At 42.3% G+C, this 23,246-nt stretch overlaps 1 protein-coding gene across 4 annotated transcripts in view; it reads right to left on the bottom strand.

The window, feature by feature from the left end:
- Nucleotides 1–824: 824 nt before the first annotated feature.
- Ammecr1l (AMMECR1 like) overlaps nt 825–23,246 on the bottom strand; it is a 26,313-nt gene continuing 3,891 nt past the window's right edge. For 2 of the 4 annotated variants that reach the window (XM_005355856.2, XM_013349575.2), the window contains exons 3-8: nt 13,446–13,890; nt 10,684–10,794; nt 9,934–10,048; nt 8,657–8,747; nt 5,879–5,975; nt 825–4,173 (exon numbers count right to left, since the gene is read on the bottom strand). In XM_005355856.2, the coding sequence (XP_005355913.1) occupies nt 4,062–4,173; nt 5,879–5,975; nt 8,657–8,747; nt 9,934–10,048; nt 10,684–10,794; nt 13,446–13,852 (933 nt within the window). In that variant the 5' untranslated portion in view covers nt 13,853–13,890 and the 3' untranslated portion in view covers nt 825–4,061. Of the gene's footprint in view, nt 4,174–4,649; nt 4,778–4,869; nt 4,924–5,878; nt 5,976–8,656; nt 8,748–9,933; nt 10,049–10,683; nt 10,795–13,445; nt 13,891–23,246 lie in introns of all 4 variants that reach the window. The other 2 variants (XM_026783491.1, XM_026783492.1) reach the window with 2 other exon arrangements.

The raw sequence follows: 23,246 nt of genomic DNA, 5'->3' as shown, positions 1-23,246 counted from the left end.
TACCATGTTTTCTGTCTTACATGCGTTCCCCATGATGCCATGTATTGTGAGGTCCCCAACAGAGCGCCATGCCCTTTGTGAACTGTGAGGATCTGGAGGTTAATCTTGATAAGTAACACCGATTGCCAATTTGAATGGCTTTTATCCACTGAACCATCTCCCCATCCTGTAGCTTTGGAGCCTGTCCTGAACTAGCTCTTGTAGGCCAGGCTGGCCTCTAACTCAAGATTCGCCTGCCTCTGCCTCCATCCTTGTTCTTATCAAGGATTCTGGCATTGTAAAATCTAAGAAATGCACTTTTTATGACACAGCATAGTTAAATGTCATTTTGGCTGTTTTAAAAACATTTTAGATTTAGTTTACCATTTTATGCATATGACTGTTTTGCCTGCACGTACATCACTCTTCTTCAGGCCTGTCATCTAGTTAGGATGGACTTACTCTAGCAAGGATTTGGAGAACTTGTCCTATCACAGTGCTGAAGTGAGTAAGACATGACCAGAGAGAAAGAAACCATCTTGGAGGTCATATTGCCTCTGACGAGGCAGGCCTCTTGTAGACCAGGCAGAGACCCGCCCGCCTCTGCCTCCCGAGTGCTGGGGTTAAAGGTGTGCACCATTTAAAGAGACAGAACCTTCACTGTGTAGTCCTCTACACACTAACTGACTGGGATCTTTCTGAAATCACTTGGAACGGTGGCATATACTTTCAATGCCAGCAGCTGGAAGGCAGGTGGATATGAGAATGATGAACAAAGAAACAAGGTAACTGCTAATCCCTGTTTCAGATATCAAGTCACCTGGTTACAAAGAGGCAGAAGACAGTTTTTGTCCATTATGATTTATTCTCTACAATATTTCATTCAAGACTTTGATGACGTGTACTCAGAAGTTATATAGCCAAGAGGCAACCAAGTGTAATACAAATAATTGGTCTGAAGTCTTTTCAGTGAAGGCCATACAGTCTCTTGCTTTGAGGAAACAAAATAAAAAAGTAAAAATAAAGAACACAGTTTTGTAGGCTTCGGAAATCTTAAAAGAAAGTAACACCAAGTTAGTGAAACTGTGGATATTAACATAGCGTGGAAAACAGAGCTTGTGCAAAATATTAAAACTAACACCCAAGACTTCTTTTGTATAGATGATTTTTTTATTATAAACAGTAAAATATATGTAACGACTCAACTACAAACCTTTCGTGAAGAAAGGGTTTCTAACATGAGTTATTTTAACATTATGAAGCGAAAATGTTTAAAGAACCTCACAGTGGAAACAACCCAACACTGACAAACTCTAGTGATCAAAGACATTCGCTTTTAGCTCAGGAAAACAAGGACAATTCATAATTACAGAGTGTGTCCTAGCTGTGGGTATGATGAGACAAGCCAACTTCCCAGACCAAAAGGCACACACAGCTAGGGATGAAAACAAATTCCAAACCAAGCCAGCAGAGTGAGGCTGGTTCGTAGTAACAGTGGGGACCTCTGCTAGTTTGAGCAGCCTTGTCAAAGAAAACACTGGGCAGCAAGCAGTCCCTTTCCTCAGCTATCACTTACTGGCCCCATACTGGCCCCTCACCACTGCTTTGGTCAATGTGCAGAAGGCAGCTTAGTTCTGTGCCACCTCCCAATGCAAAGCCCACGTGTGGACAGTCCTGAAAGCCCTCTGCCACATGTCCCCATGAGGTGACCATAACTGTGCATTTCTAGACTTCTTCCTGAATGGTCAGGACAGACACCAATAGAGCCCATTTATTCTGGGCCAAATAGTTTCCTCGCCTGACTCCCTAGTCCCCTTGACAATTCCAATGCTGCACTTCTGTGGGACACAAGGGGACATGGAGGGAGTCAGGCTTCTTCACTCAGCGCAGAGCCCACTGCAGTGTGAGGCTGGGCTGAGCCAGCCAGGTTCATGTTCACTGATCCCCCACTTTCTTGGGTCCTATATTTTTCTGTTTGTTTTTAAGTGGCAGGTATTCTACCCCACCATCAATAAAATAAAATACATACTATACATTGGAAAACAGATAGGGCAACATTTCTACAAGAAAAACAGGCTTGAGGAGCATGGCACTATAGATGCTTGCATGACCAGTCTCACAGAGAGTGCTCAGGGGTGAAGTTTAGCACCATTTTTTTTTTTTGCATTTTGCTTTAAATCTTTAGAAATTAAACACAACTCTTAACATAGAACGCCTGAACAGTAATGAGTGTAGCCCTATGTACCAATACTGTTGGACAAATTGAAGAGGGTGGCTCAGCCCAGAACTGACCACCCTGACATCAATCCATGGCACCTGAGAGCACCTGCTGTCACACTTGTCTATAACATCACCTTCATTACCCTCAGCAGCAAGAAACCATGAGACCCCTTCATCTTTATGTATGTTAAGAACCACACCTGGTAGTAAGGGGCATGTATCCTGGGCATTCCAATGTAATCAGCACCCCCCTCATCCATTCCAGGTCCTTGAACACACCTGGCACAATTGCCGGGCCTCCTTTTAAAACATCCCAGGAACTTGAGGGTGATGCCTATAATCACATAGGAAGTACCCTTACTTCCCTTCATTCCGTGCAGAAGAAACTCAGATGATCTTTTTGACTTGAAGATTTGCCCATTTTAGAAAGCCACACCATCACATCAATTCTGAAAAAGAAATCAAAACATATTCACTGACTCGAGGCCCATGTGCCTCATGAGTTCTCTATGAACATTGCTGAACGCCAGCGTGCCATCCTCGGAGCCTTTCTTCCAGCTGGCCGTCTTCCTTCGAGCTGCCCGAGCAGTGCCTTTGAGACAGCTTTCAGAGCACCTCCCTAGTCTCCTTGTACTATGCATTTTGCCACCAAGTGAGTGAAAAGAATTTGCTGACAGCTATCTTGGAATGAGTAAAGATGGGAAAGGGAATGTCAGGGTTTAAATGAGCAACACGAGCAATTGACATTTCCACTGGTGAGGTGAGAGTCCCAGTGCGGTAGGCAAGTTGAGGGCTCACCTTGTTTTATTAAACAGCTTTGCTCTCGAGTCCTACCGAGGACTGACATAAGTCTTTCCACTTCTGCAGGCAAATGGGGAAAAAAAGGACCCTCAGGATGTTTGCCTGTGAAGAAAACCAGCTTAGAGACCCTGGAAGCTCTCCTGCGACAGTGTGCTCTAAAGCCCAACCCAACCACCTGTTTGCATGTCTGTGCTTCTGAGAACCGAGATGCAACTAGACAGGCACTGCTACCAGAAGAAGGCTGAGGTAGCCGGGTGGTGAGGAAGAGATCTCTCCTTCCACACCTGCGTATGACGATGACATCAGGACCTCGATGGGCATCTCCGTTCCAATCCCCAGCAGGCTATGCCACAGAGCTCTGTTCAACACCAGGAAGAGTACCGCAAAGTCCAGCTGAGAGTCAGGTTAGCATCAAAACCTTCAAGCTTCCTGCACAATGCAAGGCCATCCAGCAGGACTTCAGATCTTGGTGCAGTTCTCTTGCCCAGGACTCACAGGGGCTCATGGTGCCCGCATTCAACCCTTACATGGTGTTCATTTATGAAGCATGGAGGTTGTGATCAACTCTTGGTACACAATAAACTGGAAGTTTTAAAAAAGGAATTTAAAACAACCTAAAAGTGGTTCATGTTGGTCTCCGTTGCCCAGACTGCCAGGGGAGTACACCTTATTGGTCTGGTGGCCTGTGGGGGTTGAAAAGGAAGTCTCCATGGATCATCATCAATTCCAGTTTTCAGTGTGTGGCCAACACATGTGGGAAATCACCAGATAATGGTCTTCTAAACCTATACAGCCATTGTCACTGTTATTAGGGGGCCCTGATCCAACAGAACCCCAGATTGAGGAAAGGCTGATATAAGGCTTGGGCCCCTCATGTTCTGTTGCAATCAATGTAACCCCACACCCTCCAGTTAACAGGAGGCAGACTTGGCAACGGAAGCTAGCATCATAAAATGGTGCAGTAATAGAAGTAACTGGACCAGGAAGAGGAGGCATCTGTTCCAATGATGTCATAGCCATTGGTGGCCACAGGGGGGTGGGACTGGTCATGTAGCCGTGTGTCAGGAGTAATGATTGTACAGGGGCGGGGCATGAAGAGTGCCATTCTGGAAACAGTGTTGTCGAGAAGCAATATATTCCGCATAACTGATTGTCACCTTCTCACTTCGATACCTGTATGAGGAAAACAGGCAAAGGTATTAGGAACCCCAAACATCTCAGTGTGAAGTCACTCAGTAGAAAAAAACCAAAACCTTATCCCAGTATTAAAGAATATAATGGAAGACCAAGAGCAATCTTACTTACAGAAAATGAAAAGACGGCACAAGAAAATGATGCTGTTATTACAAATGAACAAGATGAAAAAGCACAATCACAGTTCACCCCTGAGAATGTATCTCAGCACATCCCACCTCAAAACGCTACATATGCTTATCAACAGGCTGCTGGTAAGCAATTAGCTACCAGGATCTAGATGAGGAATTTCAAGTCAAATTACATGGGTGGCAGATTGGAAGATGGCTGCACCAAAACCCAGTGTAAACTGCGTTATCTACATTCATGTTATAAATGAGATAAATTTGACAGAAATGCAACCTCAATTTGTAGAAGAGCAACAAACAAGTTATAACTAAAAGGGTCATAGATACCTAATTCTGGGTCAAATTCTGATGAAGCAGGTTAATGGATCCTTGGCTATAGGAAGGTTTCAATCCCCAGATGAATATGCCATATCACAGGGTCATCAGAACAGAATTCATAGCACTTTGGCTTTGCTCTGGAAAGAGCCATGAGTCAGGATGCAAAGCATGGGTGTTACAAACCTATGGAGCCTACTACAGACCACAGGAGCTGGGTGACAATCCTTACCCAGAGCCATCTCTTTCCCACTGTAATCACTCCTCCACTGCAAGGTGATTATTCCTGAATTTTGACAGGGAAATGGCTGTTCAAATAAATTGTAATAGTAATAATGTTTTGTATTTGCAGTGTTTTTATCTTTAATTATTATTAGTATTATTGGTTGGTTTTTTTTTGGTGCTAGAGATGGAACCCAGAGCCTTGAACATGCTATATATTAAGCTCTACCACAGAGCTGAAGTCCCAGCCCTTTGATTTTTTTAATTTAATGCATTAAAAAAAACACTGGGTTATCATCCAAACAGACCTGTGAGGCTAGCATACGATGGCTCAGCATTTTGTAGATGAGGGTCCTAGCAAAAGCCCAAAGCTAACTTTCCTTCGTTCCCAACATCATCAGGAAGGGGTAGAACACTGACATCACTGAACATTTCCCTGGCCCTTAACTTACCACATCTTAAAAACCTGAAGGAATTACAACTCACATCTTACAGACAGGAAACAGTTCAGTGAGATGGATGAACTGACCCAGTTACATAGCTAATAACTGAGCCTGGGATACAGACCCAAGTTACTTGTGTTCATAAAGCTAGCCAGCTTCCCACAGAAGTACTATACTCCAAGTGGGGTGTATAGCTACTTGTAAACGTCTTTGATCTCCTTTATTCCCTGCCATCTGACTGCATGGTGACCAGGAAGAATAAGTTCACGTGAGGCTGTATATACATTTCTGGAGCCTTTACCTCTTAACTCCCATCTCCCCCTTAATCTTATAAAACTACATGGGTCTGGCAACCACCCCTCTTTGGTAGGCCTAACCCTGCTTCAACCCTGTTACACTGACTGTAGAGACAAAGAATAGCTGGGAATCTCCATCTCTGCAGTCACTGCTTCCTCAGAGCTCAAACCTCACACAAACCTCTTTGGCTTACAGATATAAAGTTTTCTTCCCCTTCCTAGATATCCTGTATTCAACCCCCATTAAAGAAAAACTAAAAAGAACAAAATAGCTGCTTACCTAGTAAGTTTGATTGATTTTCTGAATTCATTGGTAATTGGAGCCTTAAAGCCACCTTTCCTGAGCAAGGAGTCTATTGTCTGGATCTGATCCCAGTCTGAGGAGAATAGAAGTTATAATAAGGTCAGCACACAGTCAAACCATGGGGGGAGCATGCTCCAATATGATCAGTGGAGGAAGACAAATGAGATTTAAGGAACAGCAGAGTGTGCCAGGGCAAAGAAAGCACTGGGCCATGGTCCCAAATACCGAAAGCCAATCAGCCTCACTGACAGTCCAGCAAAGACCCTGAGACATGACATTATAATTCAATGTGCCCTGACGCTGTCCAAGTTCACCAGTCTTTCATAATTCTTACAAGGTGTTATCTATGTATATTTCTGAAGCTCAGGAGGCTCTATGGAAAGTAGGGGTAGAATATATCTGCCTAGGTTATTTTTTTTTAAAGATACACATACTATGTATGTGTCTGTTGGGGGCAGTACACACAGATGTTGTTAAATCTCCTGAAACTGGAGTTACAGGTAGTTGTGCTGGGTATTTCCATAGCTGCTGATGGGAACCAAATCTAGGTATTCTGTAAGAGCAGTAAGAAGCAGTCTCTGTCTCTGTCTCTGTCTCTCTCAACAGGTTCTCTTTGTTTAAGAGCCTTAGCTCTCCTGGAGCTCACTATGTAGATCAGGCTGGCCTTAAACCCAGAGAGAAATCTGTTCTGCCTCTCAAGTGCTGGGATTAAAGGTATGTACTGCCATTGCCTGGCTTTGTTTTTGTTTTTTAATTTATTGTTATTTTTAATGTGAGTTGGTATTTTGCCTGCATTTATGTCCTGGAACTGGAGTTACGGACAGTGTGTCATGTGGGTGTTGGAAATTTAAACTGGGTCCTCTGGAAAAAGTCAATGCTCTTAACCACTGAGCCATCTTACCAGCTCCACTGAGCAGATGGGACTACAGACATGTGTCACTATAGAAAGACAGAAATTTTCTAAATTTAAAATTGTGTGTGTGTGTATGTGCACCTAAGTGCAGATGCCCCAGAGGCCAGAAGCTTTGGAGCTGAAGTTGTAGGCTAACGTAGGTACTGGGAAATGAAATTCTGTTCTCTGGAAGAGCAGTGTACACACTCCTTTAGTTTTTCTCCAGTCCAAGAAGGGAATTTAAATTATGTGGCTTTACTGCCTTGGGCAGCCTTTCTTCATGTTGATAGGTAGGACAGAGAACTGATACCAATAAGGAAACTATCTCCTTAGTGAAGACAGAAGTTCTTATTGTATTGTTGATCTCTCCTTGTTACTATGTCTTCACCTCTGTATTGTTGACTCTCTCATTACTATTTCTTCACCTTTATTGTTGATTTTCTCCTTGTTACTATTTTTTTTTTAATACTTGGTCTTGTTATGTATATGCCCCAACTTAGGCTCAAACTCACTTAGGCTCAAACTCAAAAGGCAATCCTTTTACTTCAGCCTCTTGTGTGTCAGGTTTTGAGTGTAGCACCCCACCTAACTCAATCTTACTGTATGTCTGTTTGTGCCTGTATGTGGATATGTGCATATAAACACATAAATACAGGTGCCCCTGGAGCCAGAGTTAATGGCAGTTGTGGTTGCTGGGAACCTCTGCAAGAACAGTACACATTTGACATTGAGCCATCTCTCCAGCCCTTCAATCTTACACATTTTAAACAAGTAAAATAAGTACATCAAGTAGAAAACCCTCTTTCCAATTACCAAAGGAGAAGCTCCCAATTTTGAATTTTCTCAACTTTAAAATTGAAGAAACAATTTGATTATTTAAGTGAGGTATAATTCACATCCAACTACTAAAAACTATGTATGGTGTTCTTTAAACAGGAGCATGTTAGACTTGACCAAACTGTCTTAAGTTCATATTCTTTATGCTACATACACACTGCTTTTTAGACAAGTTTAACACAACCACAATGAAAACCAACAAGGTGATCGCTTTCCACATAAGTAGTTCATTAATATACTTAACTGAATATCTTTCTCTATTCCAGGTTCACACCCAACAATTACTGTGTTTCACATATTATTTTCAAAACCAGACTAATTCCAAGAAAGAAAGAAAATGGGGTTACATATCACAGAAAGTACAAGAAACAATTAAAGGAATTCTAGATACTCTTTCAAAGAGACAATGTGCCCAACCCACTTCCTACCTGTACTGTTCCCATTATAAGAACTCATTAACTACTGAGGTTTATATATATATATTGTTGGAGTCTTTCTATGCAGCCCTGCCTGGTCTGCCAGTCCTACATAGATCCTTGATTTCAGAGAAATCCACCTGTCTCTGCCTTCTAAGTGCTGGGATTAAAGACATGTGCTACCATATCTGGCAATTACTGAGCTCTTTAAAAGTCATAGGTAAGATGTTTATCCTTATCCAAATATAAGACCATGTATGAATTTCACAGTTAAAAGAATAGAACCTTCCTTTATAACAAAAGATAAAACATGGTCGAGCTAGTTGCTCTGATAATCCCTGAAGCTTAAGGGGGCAAAGAAATAGATCTGTTCATTGGAAGGAAACATCTGAAACCACAAGCAAATAAGAAAGTTATTTTTCTCTTCCCCTCCAGTTTCCAGCATCTATGGCAGTTTGCCTTTTTCTCTACAGGAATCTGACAGGAATTCAGAGGAAGAAAAGCATTTACACTAGGTGTACATGTGGCAGTTGAGCTGAACACTTCTCTCTCCTGCCCTTTTAACTGGCATAGCTGTAAGTAGTACAGTTCTCTAAGTGGCCAACTCACCTTGTTCCTTAGCAACCTCAGGTAAATATGTGGCTGTGCGTTTGATGCCTTTTTCATTGATGAATTCAATCCGAATCCCATGGACCCCTACCTACAAGAAACCAAGTACATGGCATTTTCTGATTCTAACAACACTTCAAACACCCACATATGAATCAACATAGTCTCCCGAGCTGCTTGACGCAGATCTGGGAAAAGGAATCTTGGTGTTTTTCAGAGACGGTTTCTCTGTGTAGACTGGCTGTCCTCAAACTCAGAGATCCCCCTGCCTCTGCCTCCTCTGGGATTAAAAACATGCCCCACCATTGCTCATCTGACTAATTAATTCTAAAGTATAGATATCAAAGGAAGGTGTTTTTGGAAAAGGTAAAATATGTGTAGTTCCACCTGAGAATATGAAGCTTGTAGAAATAAGTTCTTGAAATAGGAAAACCAATAGTTTGAATTAATCTATTTATCTTTATTTTATGTTCATTGGTGTTTTGACTGCTCGTAAGTCTGTGTGAGAGAGTTAGATCTTAGAGTTACAGTTGTGAGCTGCCATGTGGGTGCGGGAATTGAACCTAGGTCCTCTGGCAGATCAGTCAGTGCTCTTAACCACTGAACTATCACTCCAGTTCCAAGTATGACTTCTAGCCTAATTTCACTACATGAACATGTCAAACTGTTTCTATATAAATTTGTGGTTCTTCAAATTGGTTCCCTTTGAATTTTTTTTAATTGTCTTACTATATATAGCCCAAAGTGGTCTGGAACTTGCAACCCTGCTCCTTCTACCTCCTGATTTGCTAGTATTATAGGCAATGGGCCACCATGTACAGGTTTACATCTGATTCCTAATAAAAACTTCTCTCCAGGAGATCATCAAGAGGCACCTGGGGTATTTTGTTATCTCATTATTAAACTAGATATGGGAGAAGGAGCACATGAGTCTTATTGAATCTAGAACAGAGTGGGCTGAGAAGAAGTAGCAGAGAGGTTTTTTTTCTAGGGTTGAGGCAGGAAGTATCTCACTGTGTATTCCTGGCTGATATGACCAGGCTGGTCTTAAACTCAGTGCCTCAGTGCTTGGATTCAAAGCATGTGTTACCGTGCCTGGCTAATAGTAGAGAGTACTGATTTTTCATTTTTCTATTTCTAGTAGAGAAATTTCTGTCACCTTTTCTGTCACTTTCACATTTTTAAACCCTCTCTCAATGAAGGAGATACATTACCATGTACTAACCCGAACCCAAATGCAACGAGAGATGCAGAGATCCAAATGCAGCTGTTCTCACCTCCCAGTCCAGGTAATCACTGGCATCTTCAAAGTTAGTAAGGAGGGAGACAGAACAGAAAAGTTTGGGCAGCTCCTCTCGGGTCAGGGGGGGAAATCGGCTGTCCTTAAGTGCACTAGAGGGGACAGAAAATACAAGTGAGGATACTTCCAGTTAGGAGACAACACTGCATGCCATAAAGCCCACAAGTTGAGTCCCCAAGATCTTCTGACAGTGTCTCTTAGCACCTAACACTATTGTCAGTATTAACTGTCTTTCCAGTCATCAGATGATAGTCCTTACATTTCTTGACTACAAAAAGGGTGATGTGGGAAGTCCTTCTATGTATGTGCTTCTTTTATTGGTTAATGAATAAAGAAACTGCTTTGGCCTGTGATAGGGCAGAATAAAGCTAGGTGGGGAAAACTAAATTGAATGCTGGGAGAGAGTAGGCGGAGTCAGGGAGAAGCCATGTAGCTGCCAGTGGGAACCACGCCAGTAGGCCACAACCCTCATGGTAAAATAAAATAGAAATGGGTTAATTTAAGATGTAAGATCTTGCTAGGCATACGCTAGAGTCATTGGCCAAGCAGTGTTGTAAATAATATATAGTTTCTGTATGGTTATTAAGGTTCTAAGCAGCCAGGAACGAACAAGTAGCCTCAAAAAGGGACTGCTCAAACTCTACCAAACACTTTGAAGAAATAAGACTAGATAGCTATTTCCAATTCTAGTTAATTTATGAGTATTGTCTAATGCTTGTATCATTACCTGGTTAGCGTGTATTCCCTGAGTCCTGAATGAAGATTCATGGCTGAGAAGGTCCCAATACAGCCACGAAGCCGCTTGTCTCGCCCTGTCTTCCAGGTCACAAAGAGAGGACTAAAAAAAGCAAAACATTAAATATTCTCCAGCCCTAAATTAATTATGGATATATTTCTATTCATTTCTATTGCCCAAAGGATTTACTGAATTGTCTACCTGAAGCTACCTGAAGAACTCTGACTTTCTAGAAGTTGCTCAGCCCTGACTGAAGACATGGCCATTACCATGAGAAATAGGAGCTACTCTGTCCATATGCAGCCTTTCTTCTGCTCTGCCCTCACAACTTCCCTTCACCCAGATGCCACATGTCTAAGCTCTTTCCTCTTTCTTGTTTTGAACGCAACTTTTCCTGTTTACTTTTCTAGAATCTGTGCCACTCAAAGTTGCCCACGTGGGCCTGAATTTGAGATATCCTTGCCTCCACTCACAAAGTGCTAGAATTATGTGCTCTACAACACTCAGCAAGCTCCCCTCTTTCGAATTTTTACATTCCCCCCCCTTTTACTCTGCTTCAGTGAGTTTCATATTGATCAGTTCCATCGTTCATGATGACATACCTTGCCCATACCTCACTCTCCTTAGCTACAAGCATTTTCTGCAAGACTTCATTGTTTCCACAATTTAACTACTGAAAAACTACAGAGTTCCTGCCTATAGACTTTCAGAAGAGAGAAATAACGTCAAGAAAGCTTTATAATAACGGAAATTCCCAATTCTGCTTATGCCAAAGTCACATTTCATTGGCTGTATCAGATGGACAACAGTTAGAGTTGCCCCTCTTTACTAGGATCCCTCCATATTCCTAATGCCCTTACCTTTTAGATTCGAGTTAGTCACTTCTCTATGGCAAAGTAAACAAAGTTACCTAGACCCCTCCACCCCATCTCTGAGAAAGGTTATCACTACATAGCCTTGGTAGGCCTCAAATTCAAAGATCCTACTCCCTCTGCTGGGATTAAAGGTGTGTGCCTGTTTTTTTCTTTTGTTTTGTTTTGCTCTTTTTTTTTAAATAATTTATTCTTATTTTATGTTCATTGGTGTTTCGCCTACATGTGTGTTTTGTATGAGAGTGTCAGATCCCCTAAAACAGTTGTACACCATTATGTGGATGCTGGAAATTGAAACCAGGTCAGTGCTCTTAACCACTGAGTCAATTCTCCAGCTCCCCACATCTTAAAGTTTTCTTAAGGAGGAAAAAAAAACCCCTATGTTCCAGCATGTAGTGCAGGTGCACACGTGCTGAGGTAAGCATGTGGAGGTCAAAGGAAAACCTTAGGTATTGGTGTCTATCTTCCTCATTGTTTAAAATAGAAATAGTGTCTTACTCTTTGCTGCATATTCCAGCAACCCAAAGATGTGGTAGCGCTCGCCTTTAATCCCAGCACTCAGGAGACAGAGGCAGGCGGATCTCTGTGAGTTCAAGGTCAGCCTGGTCTACAAGAGCTAGTTCCAGGACAGGCTCCAAAGCCACAGAGAAACCCTGTCTCGAAAAACCAAAAAAAAAGAAAAAAAAAAAAAAAGAAAAAAGATACCGTTTCAAATAAAAGGTCTGAGTGAAGGGCATAACACAGTGGTAGAATACATGTTCAGAAAGCATGATGCCCCAAACTCAAATCCTTAGCAACCAAAACAAAAAAAGTCAGCACAGCACCAACAACTGGTGGGGGGTGGTGGGGGGTGGAGATCTTCATGAATGCCAAAGAAGCATCCCTGAAAACACATATCCAAAACCGGAAGTGCTTTGCTTTTTCTTTTGTTTTTTTGAGACAGAGTTTCTCTGTGTAGCCCAGGCTGTTCTGGAACTCACTTCACTGCCTTTGTCTCCCAAGCACTGGGATTAAAGGTTTTTTTAAAGCTAGTGCAGCCTGGTGGTAAGGGTGCACACCTTTAATCCTAGCGCTCGGGTGGCAGAGGCAAGTGCATCTCTGTGAGTTTGAGACCAGTCTGGTCTACAGAGTTCCAAGACAGGTTCCAAAGATACATAGAGAAACCCTGTCTTGAACAACAAACAACAAAAAAAAGGGCTGGTGCAGAGCTGCCTCCAATTTTGAGGAAGAAAACATTGGCCTTGCCTTTCTTCATTTTGTGTTATATTGCTTAAACACACTGGAAATGGCTCGGTGGTCAGAAGAGCTGTGCTGTACAACTGGGAGGACTAGAATTTAGATCCTCAGAACCCACAGAGATGCCAGTGGGTGTGGTGGCCCACCTGTAATTCTGGCTTCAGAAGGTGGCGATAGTAGATCCCTGGCCAAGCTGGCTAGTTGAGACTAGCCATATCCACCAGTTCTGGGTTAGACTGAGATCATCCCTGACACAATGAAACAAAGCAGAACACTTGAAGAGCCTCCACTATACAAATACATGCCTGCCCCTACCCCAGTGCATGCACATATACGTATACACACATGCATGAAAAAGGATACCTTTAGACATGTTAGGACTACCAAAAGAATCTTCTTAAAAGCATCAACTCTCAATGAAACCCCTAGTCTCCAAGCTTGGCCATCAGACATATTCCCTTGGACTTCAACACTACTGAGGTCTCTCTCCAGTGTGATAGTGTGACTTCTCTTCCACCCTAAGTCATGCGAAGCACCACCACCAACAAAAATGTCTAAGGTTCCCATAACCCTGCAGACAGACCGTTAAGAGTAAAGTCAGAAATGTTAACATGCCCTCCACTGTCCCGTGCCTAATTTACTCACTAGGGGTCATTGGTGAATCTAGGAAGTCGTGGCTGTGGGAAGCCATAGAGGTGACAGTAGAGTACATCAAAACAGTAGCAGCACATTTCTGCAGTCACAACCAGATTCTTAGTGGTATTGGCAGTTCCATTGGGCCGGGGAAGAGGGCTCAGGGCTCCAGATGCAGGATTCATTCGTGTGATAGGAGAGTTTCCAGGTCCCAGAGTTAAGTCCGATCCATTTTCTCGACCACTGCTGCTGTCCACATGCTGGTGGTTTTGAAGAGGTCCTGAACTAGAGCCAGGAACAGTTGTGGACTGGTTCCCGTGACTGTGTGTTCCACTTCCAGATAGTTTGGGCTTCTTGACCCCACAACAGCCTGCTGCCAACTTGGGCTCAAGGGGAGGAACACAACGTCTTTTTCCCATCCTGATTTGGTGTTCGCGATCTGGAATGCTGCAGAACCCTAACCCAAAAGAGAGCAGATAAGTACAGGTTGAAATGATTAAAAAAAAAGAACAAAAACTAGTATTTGCATGAAATCAGTTAAAAGCTGTCAAAGACTGGTGAGATGGCTCAATGGGTAAAGGCATTTGCTGTCAATCCTCATGACCTGTGTTTGATCCCTATGACTCACGTGGTAGAAGGACCGAAATGACTACAGCAAGTTGTTATCTGACCTTGACACACACAATATCCCCCTCAGGAAGAAATTGGGGGGAGGACCTCCAAGTAACATGGTCAAAAAAAGGGGGGGGGTCAGAAACCCCAAGTTCTAAACCAGAAACCTAAAAGGTTTCTGTATCTATAGTTTATAGTCACCATGGAGAGAAGCAGGCAATAAGCTGCTCTTCTATGCCAAGATACCATCAAAGCCAAAGGGCAGGAACAGAGTGCACCTGATTGAAGACATTTCAATACCCTCTTTACAAGTTAGGCATGGTGATGCAAGCCTCTAATTCGAGTACCTGGGAGGTGAGGGCAGAAACAGGCCTGTCTCTTTGAGTTTGAGGCTAGCCTGGTGTATATATAATGAGTTACAGGACAGCCAGAGCTACACGGTGAGATCTTGTCTTAAATAACATACATACATAGACAAGCCTTTACTATAAAGAAACATTACTCAGCAAGATGGGCTTGTGCTATCACTACCCAGCTCATTTAATACCCAATAATACCCACTAGATTTAGTTCCTTTTCTAAGAACATAAGAAAACACATAGGACATACTAAAAACAGTTTAGAAAATTTGTCAACAAACGGGGAATAGAAAATGGCTCAAAGCTAACATACCTCAACCATAATCCAGGCAATTTTAAGCCTTTTCTTCTCACTGCCATGCTTGTCCTAGACTACAATAGATGCCGCTATGCTCAGTTCTCACTGTATTCTACTTGGCATAAAATACATGGCAGATGAAATAGTGGGATTATCTACAGATAATCACACCATCCAAAATTCCATTTCAGGGATCCAGTGCCATCTTGCTGGCCTTAATGGGCACTGCATACATGTGGTACACAGATAAACATGCAGGCAAAACTCCCATACACATAATAAACATATTAAAGAGTATTGTGAAGACAACTTACTGTTTGTAAAGTGTTTAGCACACAAGCATGAGAACCTGAATTGTAGTGAGCCGGACAGGATCGCCATTACAAGATGGCGCCACATCCTGTCTTGTTGGTTATAAACAACCCCATATTTGGCTATGTCTTTGAGAGCGCGTGTTCCCCGCTTCCCGCATGCGCTGTGGATAAGGGTCCCTGGGCCTATCTCGATGCAGTCTGGTGTCAGCTGATGGTGGCAGCCAATCACAGGGTGACCCGTGTGCCAATTCCCTATATAAGCAGCCGCCATAGTGCCCCCGCCTCTCTCTCGTCTCTCGCCCCTCTCGCATCTCTCGCCTCTCTCTCTCGTTTCCTGCCCCCTTTGCTTCATGTTCTCTCTCAACAAAGTGCACTCCAGTAAAGCGTGATCTGAGAAGAATCCTTGTGTGGTGGGTGTTTCTTCCTCGCCAGTCAAGAAGCCCGCCTCACTGAATTAATATTCCCATCACTCATGATAAAAGCCAAGAACTGGGTAGTGGTGGCACACGCCTTTACTCCCAGCACTTTGGAGGCAGAGTCAGGTGGATCTCTGTGAGTCTGAGGCCAGCCTGGTCTACAAAGTGAGTTCCAGGACAGCCAGCCAGGACTGTTTCATAGAGAAACCCCATCTCAAAGAACAAAAGAGAGAGAAAAAGATAAAGAAAAAGGCCAAGCATTGGAGTACATGTCACATAGGAGGTTTCTTGAAGTTCAGTGACCAGCCAGTCATGGCCAATCAGTTAGCTCCATGTTCAGCAAGAGATACTGTCTAACATTAAAAATGACCATAAAGCCCCAAGAACTCCCTGGGTAATTTTTGCCTTGAAGGTTAGCCAATTGTCAATTTGTCTCCTCTTAAGCACTTCATACCTACGAACTATTTCATTAAGAAGAGTTTTTAAGTCTGGGCATGGTGGTTCATGCCTTTAATCCCAGCACCCAGGAAGCAGAAGCAGGCAGATTTGAGTTTGAGGCTAGCTAGAGCTATACAGTGAGACCCTGTCTCAACAAAACAAAAACATAAAATAAAAATGAGTAGTGTTATAGTCACTATTCTATTGTTTTGTCTTATTACTTATTGAGCTATACATTTTTCTCTGCTCCCCTCCCTGCCTCCCTCCTTCAATCCTCCCCCCAAGGTCCCCATGCTCCCAATTTACTTAGGAGATCTTGTCTTTTTCTCCTTTCTACTTCCCATGTAGATTAGATCTATGTATGTCTCTCTTAGTGTCCTCATTGTGTCTAAGTTCTCTGGGATTGTGGTGTGTAGGCTGACTTTCTTTGCTTTATGTTTAAAAACCACCTATGAGTGAGTACATGTGACAATTGTCTTTCTGTGTCTGGGTTATTATTTTTTTATGCAAGGTTTTATATTGCCCAATCTAGTCTTGAACTCCTGATCCTCTTACCTCAACCTCCCATGCTAGAATTATAGGCATATGCCTCCATACAATCAGTTTATTTCATTTAAGCTTAAAATGTACTGCTTACTCCCCTCTTCCTGAACAATTTTGAAGGAATCTAATACTTTACATATCTGTCAAAATAAAGCAAACATTAAATAAAAGTAAAAAATGTAAAATGAACCATGGTACTGATAGAAAACATCTCAGCCACCAACTATTATCAACATCAATACAAACAACACTAACAATGTTTCTGCTTCTAAAATGGTCTGTCAGATATTCTAGGCCTAAAGTCAAAGTTGGTTGCCCCAACGTTGCAGAGAGACTTTGGGTATCTGTCCTGGTAGTCAGCTGTTGTCTTCCCTTGCATCTTTCGGAAGTCACTTGCTTGCACTTCCTGCTTACTAAGGTAATACTATTTTCCTTCTCAGGTCTTAAATGGGGTTAAAGCCTAGACAGTCAGTTACTATCCTCTCGTATCTTAGCTAGGGCATATTAGGTACAAGACTTAGACTTTCCAGGATAGAACAGCTATTGAAATAATCTCTATAATTTGCCAATAAAATATGGCCTGGACATATTAGTATGTGTTTCCTGCTTGATATTGTTCTTGTTGGTTGTAGTTTAATTTTTATGTTATAACCTTTTCTTCTGCACAATACTTGATAGTTATTCTTATTGTAAGTAATTGTTAGGATTAGAACCTTCTTATTTAGGAAAAAAGGGAGAAATGTGGTGGGATTTCGATCCATTTAGCCAATGACTTTTGGGGGAAGCAAGTCCTAGGGCGTGGTTTTATCTGCTTACAGCTTATGTACTGATGGAGAAGGTGGCACACTCTCTTGTTCTCTTGGGTAGCTGGAGCGGAGCAGGTGGAGAGGCAGTTTGCAGTTGGCCCTCTTCACCCCTAGGCAGAACAACTGGATGAAGGCAGCTGGATCAGTGGTGGCATCTAATTGTCTGTGTCTGTGAGTGCTTGTCCCTATCCTATACCCAAATCAATTATTGAGACCCTTTAACAGACTTGTGGATTCTCATAAAAACTGTACCAAAACTTTCTCTTTAGGGACTGTGAGGATAATCAGTAGTTAATAGCACTGGCTGTTCTTCCATAGGATCCAAGTTTGGTTTCTAGCACTCACACCAGGTGGCCTACAACCTTCTATAAATTCAACTCCATTACCTCTAACTCCTCTTCTAGTTTTTGAAGGTGCCTGCACACATAAGGCACACAACACGCTGTGGTGGTTTGAATGAGAATGGCCCCGTAAGCTCCCAGTTAGTGGAACTGTTTGGGGGGATTAGGAGGTGTGGCTGTGTTGGAGGAAGTATGTCACTGCAGAGGTGTGAGGAGAGGTAGATTTTAAGGTTTCAAAAGTCTTTCTCTTTCTGCCTCCTCCCTATGAATCAAGATGTAAAACTCTGAGCTACTGTTTCTATTCCATGCCTGATTTCCTGCACCATGATCACCTTGGATTAACCCTCTAAAACTGCAAACAGTCAAATACTAAGAGTTGCCTTTGGTGCACGCCTTTAATCCCATCACTCAGGAAGTGGAGGCAGATGAATCTCTGAGTTCAAGGCCAGCATGGTCTATAAAGCGAATTCTAGGACAGCCAGCACAGTTACACAGAAACCCTATCAAAACCTCCCTCCCTCAAAAAAGACAATAGGACAGTCTTTTAAAGACACACACCTTAAAAAGCACTAACAACCCCTACACACAGACACAAAACAAAACATCTTCCCGTTTATAATGTAATTCTAAGCATACCCCGCACCACAGCAGGCACCTCAGAGTCTACAATGATCAAGAGACATCAGCACTCCTGAACCTTTTGTTAGGGATTCTAAGTACAACTTAAGAGTAATAGAGGAGGGCTGGAGAGATGGCTCAGTGGTTAAAAGCATTGCCTGTTCTTCCAAAGGTCCTGAGTTCAATTCCCGGCAACCACATGGTGGCTCACAACCATCTGTAAAGAGGTCTAGTGCTCTCTTCTGGCCTGCAGACATGCACACAGACAGAATATTATATACATAATAAATAAATAAATAAATAAATAAATAAGAGTAATAGAGGAACTGCAGAGTCTATTACTAGTATCACAAAAACAAAAGAAACCCCCATAACAAATCCTTTAAATGATATGTTCTACTACTTCTTCTAAAACTGTGAATCTGTTCTCCTTCCCCACCCTCATACACACCATGGCTGTGTCCTCGGTATGTGACTTTGGGCAGAGAAACTTTCCCTTAATCAAAGCATGTAACACTGTGACCCACAGAGGCCTTGGCTGGTACCATGCAAAGTTCCTGGGCCAAGTTCACGAATCTGCAGCAATAATCTTTTCCTACACAGCCTCCACAATCACCATGAACACAGTAGTTAACACTGAAATCCACCAGATGGAGACACTGCCCACGCTTCAACACGAAGCTAAGGGAAGTAGTAGTAGTAGTAGTAGGCAATTTATGGTCTCAGGAATTAATAAAAATAATCTCATAGATCTCAAGATTACTTAGCCTTGCAAATAGGTAAGGCTTACTCTCAGTGTTCAAGGACCCAGCCTTTTCCCTTGCAGGCTGCTGAGGCCTCAGCTTCCATGTCTAATGGGTATACTTTCTTCTTCAGAGTATAAAAAATACTGATTTACACCCAACTGGGGAACTGAGCTCAAAGTCCTCAGAGGAATATACACACTTATGTGCTTGAGTTATCTCCCCAAACCCTTTTAAAAACTCCCCAAACACTTTTTTAAAAGCAAAAAACAAAACAGATACACACACACACACACACACACACACACACACACGTACGCCTCAGGTGTGGTGGTATATGCCTTTAAAGCAGAAGCAGGCAGATCTCTACAAGTTCAGGGCTGTGTGGTCTGCGTCCCAGGAATCAGGGCTACATAGTGGGGCCATGCTTCACATCCAACTGGAGACTGGAAAGATGCTTCAGTAAACTGACTGCTACAAGCACAACAGACAGGTTCTAAAACTACAGAGAAACCCTGTCTCAAAAAAAAAAAAAAAAAAAACAACAACAAAAAAAAATACACACTCTGAGTATAGTAGTGGGGTGCTTGTAACCCCAGTATAGGTGGGGACATGGAAACAAGCAGAACTTGCTAGCCTGCCAGCATAGCTTCAAAGATCACATCTCCTGACACTACACATGCTCATACCTGCAATGCTTACACAGACAAAACAAAAAAGGGCATCATTTGGATACTTTAATTATCACATAAATTCTCATCTGGGTTCAATTTATCTTGAAAACTGTCACACCCACTATATAGCAGTGACTACTCTGTCCTGAACTTGGCCACAGCACTCAGCTAACATGAGATGACTCAAAGGCTTACTTTGAGCAGATTTTACAACTGGACTTTAAAAAATGCTTTAGCTGGGCATTGATGACACATGCCTTTAGTTCCAGTACTCCATTGGTCTTGCCTCAAAAATCCTCCTCAACAGGGGCTGCAAAGATGGCCCAGCAATTAAGAACACAGGTCCAGGCAGGCATAGTAGCACACACCTTTAATCCCAGCACTCAGGAGGCAGAGGCGGCAGATCTCTGTGATTTTGGAGCCAGCCTGGTCTACAAAGCTAGTTCTAGGACAGCTAAGGATACAGAGAGAAACCCTGTCTCAAAAAACAAAACTAAAGAACAAACCCAAACAAAAGAATACAGGTCTGGCCTTGCAGTGATAGCATGTCTTTAGTCCTAGTAATCTAAAGATGTTTTCAGTGGTAAAGTTTCTTGGCACTTATTTGTATTAAATTAAAATAAGCCCGATGTAAAGTTGAGTATGGTGGCATGCACCTTTAATCACAGCATTAGGAGGCAGAGGAAAGTGGATCTCTTCAAGTGGACAACCTGGTTTACAGATGAGTTCCAGGATTGCCAGAGCAACACATAGAAATCCATCTCAAATACAAACAACCAGAAATAAAATATTTTAAATGACCATGGGGCTTTTAGTGATCCATTACAGTGTTATTTGTCTGCCTGGGTGGCAATTTATGGTTGCAGGAATTAATATAATTTCTCATAGATTGCCAATGTTCATAATTTAGTATCAAGGCCAGTATAAGGACAAGAACATGAGGCTGGTGTTTAGGAGCACTTGCTGCTCTTGCAAAGGACCTAGGTTCTGTGTTCTGTTCCCAGAACCCACATTGGGCAGCTTACAACTGCCTGTAACTCCATCCAGTTCCAAGAGGATCTGACACCATCTCCTAGACTCCACAGACCTATCGTATATATACAGATGAGTAGAACACAGAAAACCAAATATTGGTGTCATAAACCAGAAATTGAAAGATAAAAAAAAACCAAAACAAAAAAGAACATGAGGCCGCCATAACTGACACAGCTGGTCAAGCAAAATAGCCTTCCTTCTCCGTGTGTCTTTCCAAAGCCCATTTCAAAGACAACCAGAGATGCCCCCACCTTCTAAGGACAGAACTTTGGCTTTGAGATAACAATCTAGCTGCCAACTCTGGCTCAAATTCCAACTCTGAAGTCCAAAGTCTGACTGTAAACTCAGGCAAGCGTTAACATTTTTGTGAAAGCTGCCACAACACTGGGCTATTTGTTTGTTTGTTTAGACAGGTCTCTCCACATAGCCCTGTCTTGGAACTCACTATAGATTATTCTCAATGGCTGGCATGGTGGCACACACCTTTACTCCCAGCACTCACGATGAAGAAGGAGGCAGATCTGAATTTGAGGCCAGCATACATATATATAATTGAATAGAGTAGATTATAAGCTTTGGTCTGGGTAGTCCAACAATGTCTTAACAGAAGGACCAAGAATTTGATCATTCAGTCTATGAGACTGGATCTCATCAGTCTCAATCTGTTATAGGGTTCTGGGGAATTCCTTGAGAACTGTTAGTGTTCAGTCTATATTGGAATCCAGAAGTGGATTCAAATGCCAGGAAGGAATGCCTCAGCAAATGGATAGGAAACTTGCTGGTGAAAATGGGACAAACAGGCAAAAAGCAAAAGCTTCCTTCTTTCAAGTGCTTTTTTATGTAGGATGCCATCAGATTTGGTCTTGAACTCAAGAGAGCCTCCCTTCCTCTGTCTCAGAGTGCTGGGGTTAAAGTTGTGTGCCACCACACCTAGTCACTCACATAGGGCTATTTGATAGGAAGGCATGAAAGGAACCTGGCAGTCCTCAGGCACATTAACTACTATTAATACAATGCTATAACAGATTCCCTATAGTCTAAAAGACCTTGATAAACTAATGGCCTCTAATAAATCATTCATGGTTTTCATTCTGTGATGGCAGAAACCATGAAGAACACTGGAGGCCTTCCAGCACTAAGGAAGAAGCAGAAAGAACTTGAAAGCCAGTCAAGAGTTACAAAGTGAGACCCTGACTCAGAAACAACGAAGCTATTTAATCCTACCACTAAGGAGGAAGAGGCAGAAAGATCTCTAATTAGGCTGGCCTGATTTACATAGAGATACACACCAGCCAAGGCCGACAAAGATACTGTGACCCCCTCCAAAAAACAAAAGAATGAATACCGAGATTATTTTACTTATGTAACTTTGTAGAAACACACCAAAACATTAAAACATTAATTAAATGTTTAATGCTTTAAATAATTAAAGCATTCAGAACATTAAAAAAACCTATTTGGCCGGGTGGTGGTGGCGCACGCCTTTAATCCCAGCACTCGGGAGGCAGAGGCAGGAGGATCTCTAGGAGTTCTAGGCCAGCCTGGTCTACAAGAGCTAGTACCAGGACAGGCTCCAAAGCTACAGAGAAACACTGTCTCAAAAAAAAAAAAAAAAAAAAAAAAAAAAAAAAAACTATTTGTTAAGTATGTTATTATCACAAACAACCGGATATATATGGAATGCTAGAGATTTTGTTAAAGGGTCCCATTTCAAATAGCAATCATAGTTAAATGCCTAGAAGTATAAAAACTTCTATTTATCTCTGAAGACAATCCTTACAATAGCTTCTCAGAGGACATGACCTTATAAAAAATTGGAAGGTGGGCAAAAGCTGTTTCTATTTAATGTCCAGATGTGCCTTCAAATGAGCCTTCCTCAGATGGGAACAAGCTGTGGTTTTCTTGAGACACTGAAGAGGTGAAGTGAAATTCAATGTAATAATTTTATCCTGAGTACTGGTGTAGTGCCTGAGCTGATACCCAGGCCTATTTATGGTATTGTTCCAGGAAAGAGTCAGATGGGAGATGCTACATTCTGGTAACCATTCCAATTATTTCTGTTTTTAAAATAGTCAAGTGTGAAAGTGGTGGTACATGCCTATTATCCCAAAACTCAGGAGAGAGAGGCAAGAGACAGGATTGTTCCTGTACACGCACAACCACACAGGGAGTGAGTGCTCATGGACACTCAACCACACAGGGAGTCTGAGGCCAGTATGGCCTCCATGAAACTATCTCAACTTCCAAGGTAAAAGAACACAACTGCCATATAGATACAGAGTATATGATATATTAACAGGTTCCTCACAAAATACAAACCAATGCAATTACTTTTACTATCTATTTAAAACTATTTCAGATAAAACAACAAAGAACAAAACGCTCAGAGATGGAGGTAGGCATATGCCTCCATTGTAATCCCAGCAATGGAGAGTACAAAGTAGGATTGCCACAAGCAGGCCAGCGTAGGCTATACAGAGACCTCGCCTCACAAACAAGAAAATAAAACCCCACTGGGCTTAGTGGCACACACCTTTACCCTTAGCATTCTCCTGGAAGAGGCAGGTGATTTCTTGGTTTTTTTTTTTTTTTTTGGTTTTTCGAGACAGGGTTTCT

Source organism: Microtus ochrogaster, chromosome 18 (genome assembly GCF_000317375.1).
Source record: "Microtus ochrogaster isolate Prairie Vole_2 chromosome 18, MicOch1.0, whole genome shotgun sequence".
In the NCBI taxonomy this organism is placed as follows: domain Eukaryota; kingdom Metazoa; phylum Chordata; class Mammalia; order Rodentia; family Cricetidae; genus Microtus; species Microtus ochrogaster.
This window is presented reverse-complemented; position numbering and strand designations above follow the sequence as displayed.